This window comes from Lygodium microphyllum, chromosome 7 (assembly GCF_053477565.2).
Source record: "Lygodium microphyllum isolate KBCC chromosome 7, Lygodium_microphyllum_v1.1.10, whole genome shotgun sequence".
Lineage (NCBI taxonomy): Eukaryota > Viridiplantae > Streptophyta > Polypodiopsida > Schizaeales > Lygodiaceae > Lygodium > Lygodium microphyllum.
The window spans coordinates 111,825,353-111,832,548 of record NC_141141.1 but is presented as its reverse complement, the minus strand read 5'-3'; the positions used below and the strand labels follow the sequence as shown (position 1 = coordinate 111,832,548).

Sequence of the window (7,196 nt, the reverse complement as noted above, 5' to 3'; positions counted from 1 at the left end):
TTTCATAGTGATCACGCTGAGTACCTATTTAGTTTTGGTAATCCATTAAATGGTTTGGGCCTCATCTTTGGATTAGTTCTATGTTGTAGTTGGTTGTGCACTAGTAGATGCTTGATTTGTGTGATGGACTTGCAGCATCAAAGACGAGACGATGTGAAACATTTGCTCTAGGCTTGTGTATGAGGTTCTACTATAAACTTTGCATTCATGTTTGCGTTTTATATGTAGGGGAGCTTGAATGTGCATATGGGGACATTTCACCTCTCATGGCCTCTCTATTGTGGGACGTTTTGTTATCTATAGATTTGTGTTGTAAATTGCATAGGAATCAGTTTTGATAGACTTTGCTGTTTTAAGGGTGAAAGAAGAGAAAGTTGCTTTGGGAGATTGCACTATAATCATCATGCTTTGATTGAAGAGGATGGGGACACCTTTGTCACAAGAAAGGCATCAATTGTTGGTGAGAGTGATCGTTGGTTGCAAGGAAGGTAGGGGAATGAATAGTGGCCCGTTATCTCCACCAACGTGGCATTTTCTTCTCAAACGATGAAGGGCTTGCATTATCATTTTTTTCCCTAAGGTCAGACGGATGCTTGTGTGGATCACGCTTTCTTTGCATTGTGTGTGAATATATTCAGCGGCCCAACATAGTTTTCCCAAGTTCTTACCCGGATCCTTGGTTTACATGGCAACATAAGGCATGTCACAGGGGTTCAAATCTTGTGGCTTGTTTTTGTTCCATAAAGTTAATGGGCCTTGTCCAGCACTTTTAAGGTCGGACATGTATAGCTTCGCGCGGAAATCATCTTGACAAATCCACTTTTAACACGTTGGCATCACGAGCCTGTGCGTATGTTTTTAAAGGCGGCCTTCCCTCTTTCCACGTCACCCTACACGTCAAAATCTCTAATATTTCTGAGATGAGATACATATATTTCTGCATATATCGGTCATATTTGTGACACATATATTTTTGCTTGGTTTTTCTGCTTTAGTGTTGTCACTTGTGTCGTGGGCTGCTTGTGGCCCACGAAACCTCAGAAAAACCTCAGAAAAGCCCAGCCTTCTCTCCTTGAAACCCTAAGGTTCGTTCGCCTGTCGCGGCTCCACTCCCGCCATGGCTACCGGTGCCTTGCTTGCCTCTCGGCTGTGCCGGCGAGCGGCCTCTTCCTCGTCTTCTCCTGTTGGGCGTGCCTTCGCTTGCGCCTCTACTCCCATTGTAAGTGCCTTGTTGCTCTGTCTCTTCTTCCTTCTTTGTTATTCCCTCGACTTTGCATCGCCTCGTTAGGCAATCCGTTTTCCCCCATGTTTTTCCGATGCCTCGTATCTTCAACGTGGCTAACCCTAACCCGTTGCGTCGTCCTGCCTCGCATCAGGGCCAGTCGAAGACTCTCCCGTTGGCTGCTGCTTCCCCTGCTAGGAGGTGGCTCGACAGCGCTCGAGCTTTCAGGTATGCGTGCACGTTCAGTTAATTCTCAGTCATTTGCGCGCCTCATTGGCCCCTGGATGCTTCTTCTAGAGGCCAAAACTTGTCATCGTTCGATGTTTAAAGTAACGATCTGCATCAAAAACTTAGAGTCATGCAGATCATCCCCTGCCAAGAGCTGAAACGCTCGTCCAGGAACATGAAGAGGAGTCTGTGGTATTAGATTAGCTTTTGTTCCTCTAAAACATTAGAAATAACCATCAAACGCTGGAACGTAGATGCCCGTTTATAGATGAGAAAACAAAGATATATGGAATGAACGATATGCATCCCAGCATTCAGGCAACAAATGATCACGAGTATACTCGTTGCTGACATCTGACATTCATCACGCACAAGAGAGGATGAAGCAGTATTTTTGGTCTGCAATTTTTAGTTTCTGCTTTTTCGTCTGCATCGTTATCATGTCCATGCTTTAAGATTTGGATTTTCACACGGCATGCAGTTCTAAGGCTGCCGGAAATGACATCATTGGAATTGATTTGGGTACAACAAACTCCTGTGTTGCAGTCATGGAGGGAAAGGTATTCATCTTTCTTCACATGGTTTTAATCTAACATCTTAACTAGAGGCTAAAGGCTCTTATGAACCTTATGTAGGAATGATTTGGCTGTGTTATGTCTTATTTTATCTGAGCAATACCTTTGCACAGACTCCCCGCGTCATTGAGAATTCTGAGGGTGCCCGGACAACCCCGTCTGTTGTGGCATTCACGTCTAAAGGTGAAAGGCTTGTGGGAACACCTGCCAAGCGGCAGGCAGTGACAAACCCATCTAACACTCTGTTCGGCACCAAGAGGCTTATTGGTCGCAAATTTGATGACCCTCAGACAGCGAAGGAAATGAAGATGGTCCCATATAAAATTGTCAGGGCCCCTAATGGAGATGCGTGGGTTGAAGCGGGAGGGCAACAGTATTCCCCAAGTCAAATCGGTGCTTTTGTCCTCACGAAAATGAAAGAGACTGCTGAAGCTTACCTTGGCAGACCTGTGTCAAAAGCTGTAATTACTGTCCCTGCTTACTTCAATGATTCACAGCGACAAGCCACCAAAGACGCAGGAAGAATTGCAGGTCTTGAGGTATCTAGGATTATAAATGAGCCTACTGCTGCCTCTCTGTCATATGGAGTTGACAAGAAGGAAGGTATTGTAGCGGTGTTTGATCTTGGTGGTGGCACATTTGATATTTCTATACTAGAGATTTCAGGCGGTGTGTTTGAGGTAACTTGACTTCTTCTTTGATTAACATTTATTAATGTATTCCTGTACATATTTTAGGACATTAAAGATGATAACTGGGAACTACAAACCTTAACTTGGTCGTGAATGGCAGGTGAAAGCAACTAATGGAGATACTTTCTTGGGTGGGGAGGATTTCGACAATGCCTTGCTCCAGCACCTTGTACAAGAGTTCAAAAAGGAGCAAGGTCTAGATTTGACTAATGACAGAATGGCACTCCAAAGGCTTAGGGAGGCTGCTGAGAAGGCTAAGGTGGAGCTCTCATCCTCGACCCAGACAGACATCAATCTTCCCTTCATTACAGCAGATGCCTCTGGAGCGAAACATCTTAATGTGACCCTCACTAGGTCCAAATTTGAGGTTTTAGTTAGTAGTCTTATTGACAGGACGAAGCAGCCTTGCAAAGATTGTCTCAAGGATGCTGGACTCTCTGCAAAGGATGTAAATGAGGTGCTACTGGTTGGAGGAATGACCAGAATGCCCAAGGTTCAGGAGGTGGTGGCTGCCATTTTTGGCAAGGAACCCAGCAAGGGTGTGAATCCAGATGAATGTGTTGCCATGGGTGCTGCAATTCAGGGTGGTGTTCTCCGTGGAGATGTGAAAGATCTACTATTGCTTGATGTAACGCCCTTGTCTTTGGGTATTGAGACATTGGGTGGTGTTTTCACCCGATTAATATCCAGAAACACAACTATTCCTACCAAGAAGAGCCAAGTTTTTTCTACTGCTGCTGATAGTCAGACACAAGTGGGTATTAAGGTACTGCAAGGTGAGCGGGAAATGGCTGCAGACAACAAGTTACTCGGACAGTTTGAGCTGGTTGGCATCCCCCCTGCACCCCGTGGTACACCACAGATTGAAGTGACGTTTGATATTGATGCAAATGGCATTGTTAATGTGTCTGCCAAGGACAAGGCAACTAGTAAAGAGCAAGCTATTACCATTCAGTCGTCTGGAGGCCTTTCTGAAGATGATATTCAGAAGATGGTGAAGGATGCCGAACTGTATGCCCAGAAAGATAAGGAAAGGAAGCAGTTAATTGATGCCAAGAATGAAGCTGACAGTGTAATCTACTCCACAGAGAAGAGTCTGAATGAATACAAAGATAAGCTTCCCTCAGAGACTGTTGAGAGCATTCAATCTGCCATATCTGAATTGAAGTCGGTCCTTGGGAGCGAGAATGCTGATGCGATCAAGGAGAAGACTTCTGCTGTACAAGTGGCTGCAATGAAAATTGGTGAAGCTCTACAGAAGCAATCTGGTGGTTCCAGTGGTGCTACCGGCAGCAGTGATTCTGCAGAAGCTGAGTACGAGGATGTGGCTAAGAAGTGAAGTGGCTGAGAGAAGTAGAATGTAGTGAGAGATTATTGTACTGCGGGGCATCCCATCCCTAGTTTTGTAGGTACCTATACCATCTCTTAGCTGATTACGAGCACTCTTTCTGTGCCATTTAGGCTCTCTGCAAAAATTTTGGAGGTTCTCTAAACCTCTTCAATTTAAGTTAAATTTTATCTATTAACTCTTCAATTTAAGTTAAATTTTATCTATTTAATTTCTCAATAAGTATAATTGCAAGGGGTCCTCCTGTGGATGGTATATACTATTCGTGGATTGCAAGTGTCTTTAAGTGTAAGGACGAAACATGGTCATAGTTGCATGGTCCATCGATATTATCCCTTGTATAATAGCTAGTGAGCATCAGAATCACTTTAGCAACAAAATTGGATTTTGTAAAAGCAAAACAGACAATGTCTGCTCGGACAAAGGAACCTTCACGAACAAAAGCTCTACCAAATTAGTGTAGTTTTTCCAGTATATGACCACAAAGGCAACCAAATTAGTGTATTTATCAGTCTATCAATTGCTGTAGTGGGATTTGATTTTCTCAAGTGGTCAATCGAGGGCTTTTGCATTAGCACGCCAAAGGTTGCACTGCGCATTTGATATGTTCTCGTTCTGTATCGTTGCACGCCAATTTTACTGTTGTTCTCTACTGCAACACAGTTTCAGAGTTCCTGTATAGCCTGCAAACTTATACTACCATACGCGATGCCCCTCTCAGCAGAAAGTGGAAGCAATGCTTGGGAAAGTTTGTTCAGTTTACAAAGCTTTACGGCCTGGCCTTGCCTTTGGCGCTTGGCTCCCTTAGAGACTGGCTGCGCAGACGACCATCTAAATAGGAGCTCAAATTGAGTTCCTTTACACACGAAATTATTTGATCATATGCTTTTGAGGTCCACAGTTGTCACCAATTGTAGTTGTACAATTGGAAAGGTTGCCGACTGATGACATGGTGGAGTGCTTAGAGTCCTGCGAATCGAGGACAGGCATGGTCGACATGTTTTGGGAGGCATGCGCAGAAATGTTGCTTCACTTTGCAGATTATCTATTAGTAGCTAGATGTAAGCAGGATCAGGTTGGATACTCTCCAAAGCTGGGAAGTTACCAGGTTGAACCCTCTACAAAGTTGTGGAATAACCATTAGTTCAGGGCTGTTTCTCTGATGATGGACTAATCCTTCTCGAAGTTGCTGCAAGGGCTTCACACAAAGACTGTCTTCTGTTTTAATGATTTTTATTTTGCACCTTCACGCATAGAATTGTGCTCTAATGTTAAATTGTCTCTCTTTTTGGCACCATTAAACAATGCATCAAAGTTTCTACTTTCACAGTAACCTGGCATATGTTCCTTTAGTAATAGATTAAGGAGCTCAAAGCGCCTCCTACCGACCGGTCAAGGAAATTTAAGTACATGCCACCATCACTACAACCTGCGGTTTTATCCCCCTATTGTAGCCTGCTGGGTGATAGGAGTATTGCATCCACATATCTCGTGATCAGCAAGTGAACGAATGCTTGTTAGTCATGGATGTGAAGGGTATTTGACAGCTCAATGTTTTGGTTCGAAGTGCTAACATCATGCTAGTCACTGTTGGTGGTTGTGGATGTGAACGTTCCAACCATACGTGGTTATCATGAATGGAAATGAGGGTCGAAGAATTTGCATGTAGACAAATTGCCGTCCCATTTGCGAGAGCCCAAGGGCCTCCAAGGATGGATGAATTGTCATCGCATCGCGTGAGGAGACGAAGAAAGAGCAAAACTTTAAAATCCGCCGGCCATGGGGCTCGAACCCATGACCACAAGGTTAAGAGCCTTGCGCTCTACCGACTGAGCTAGGCCGGCTAATGTATAGCCAAAAGAATACATTAACTAAATTACCTGATATTCACATTTGAGCAGGAACTCTCTCTTTCGTGGGAAAAGAATACTCCATTAAAACTAGTTAACAATAACCTTATAACTATTTACATTCAGACAATCTTTAACAATATAACCTTATTACTACTTGCATACTGTAGCAAATGCAAAAGCTACTATATTAACAATAACCTTATTACTATTTGCATGCATAAAGTAGCAAGCACAATATCTACTATATTTCTAATCATGTGGAATAATGTGTTCTTAGTATATGTTCCCACATTTTTTGCGATGAATTACCATACAAAAGAAACAAATTTATGGAATTGCATATATAGGGAAGCTATTTGAAATGTTTAACAAGGTGATAATTACTAGGCTTTTCTTCATCACCCAAAATGAAAAGAAGAAAGAGAAAGTGATTCATTCCCTTTTAAGAAGCAATTCATGTCCAACTTTCATAACACAATAATCTCCTTTATGTTTGATATCTTTACCGAAAGGAATATTCAAGTGCATTTGATATAACATGGAAAAAAAATACACTAAAAGATACTTTTTAGACAAAAGTTTGCTCATGTTATTGTTCATAATCACAATGTAACATGTAGGCATTTACACATGTAAGTTGGAACACCATATGAGTAGCTTTTCATGACTAAAGATTAAGCTTCTCAAAGGAGCATGTTTGAGTTTGTTAGATCTAGAAGTGTTGCTTGGGACTTTAATGAGTCTCAATTGATTAGTATCATCGAATTGGATCTCTTTAAAAAACTTGCTAACATTCCTTCACAACTTTGCAAAGAAAAAATGGAAATTAATTGGTGTGAAGTTAACTTGCTAGCTAAATTATACGCTTTGATTCACAACAATCACCAAAACTTGCTTGAGTATCAACTTATTGCTTTTCCACTCTTTCAAAAAGTTTAATGCTAGATTTGATATGTATATGCTATTTACATGGTACATCTACCCCCTTTATCTTGCTCATATAAACAATTGCAAATTCATTGTACATCATTTGTTTTGTCCAATCATACATAGTGGATGGTTCTTTTGTAGGTGCGCACAAGTGTTCACTCAAAAATGTGGTCTAGTGTGTTAAGAAAATTGTTAAAATTAGAAGTAACCTAGCTATATGAAGAGCATGCTTAAAAATGATAAGTTAAATGCATTTAGTTATATTTTTGAAAAATGCAATTTAGAGCCTTGGAAAAAACCTATGAATATTCAAGTTGAATGTCCACCTTAATACATGTATATGCCATG

General features: G+C 41.8%; 1 protein-coding gene and 1 non-coding gene across 2 annotated transcripts; one reads left to right on the top strand and one right to left on the bottom strand.

Annotated features, from left to right (window-relative positions):
• Positions 1–987: 987 nt before the first annotated feature.
• Positions 988–4,239, top strand: LOC148033838 (heat shock 70 kDa protein, mitochondrial-like). The gene is made up of 5 exons (XM_087681846.1): positions 988–1,219; positions 1,377–1,450; positions 1,932–2,010; positions 2,139–2,705; positions 2,818–4,239. Exons 1-5 carry the CDS (start codon positions 1,118–1,120, stop codon positions 4,054–4,056), a joined length of 2,061 nt encoding a protein of 686 aa, XP_087537972.1. The 5' UTR covers positions 988–1,117; the 3' UTR covers positions 4,057–4,239.
• Positions 4,240–5,836: 1,597 nt separating this feature from the next.
• Positions 5,837–5,909, bottom strand: TRNAK-CUU (transfer RNA lysine (anticodon CUU)). The gene has a single exon. It is a non-coding gene; the product is annotated as a tRNA-Lys (tRNA).
• Between the last annotated feature and the right edge of the window lie 1,287 nt (positions 5,910–7,196).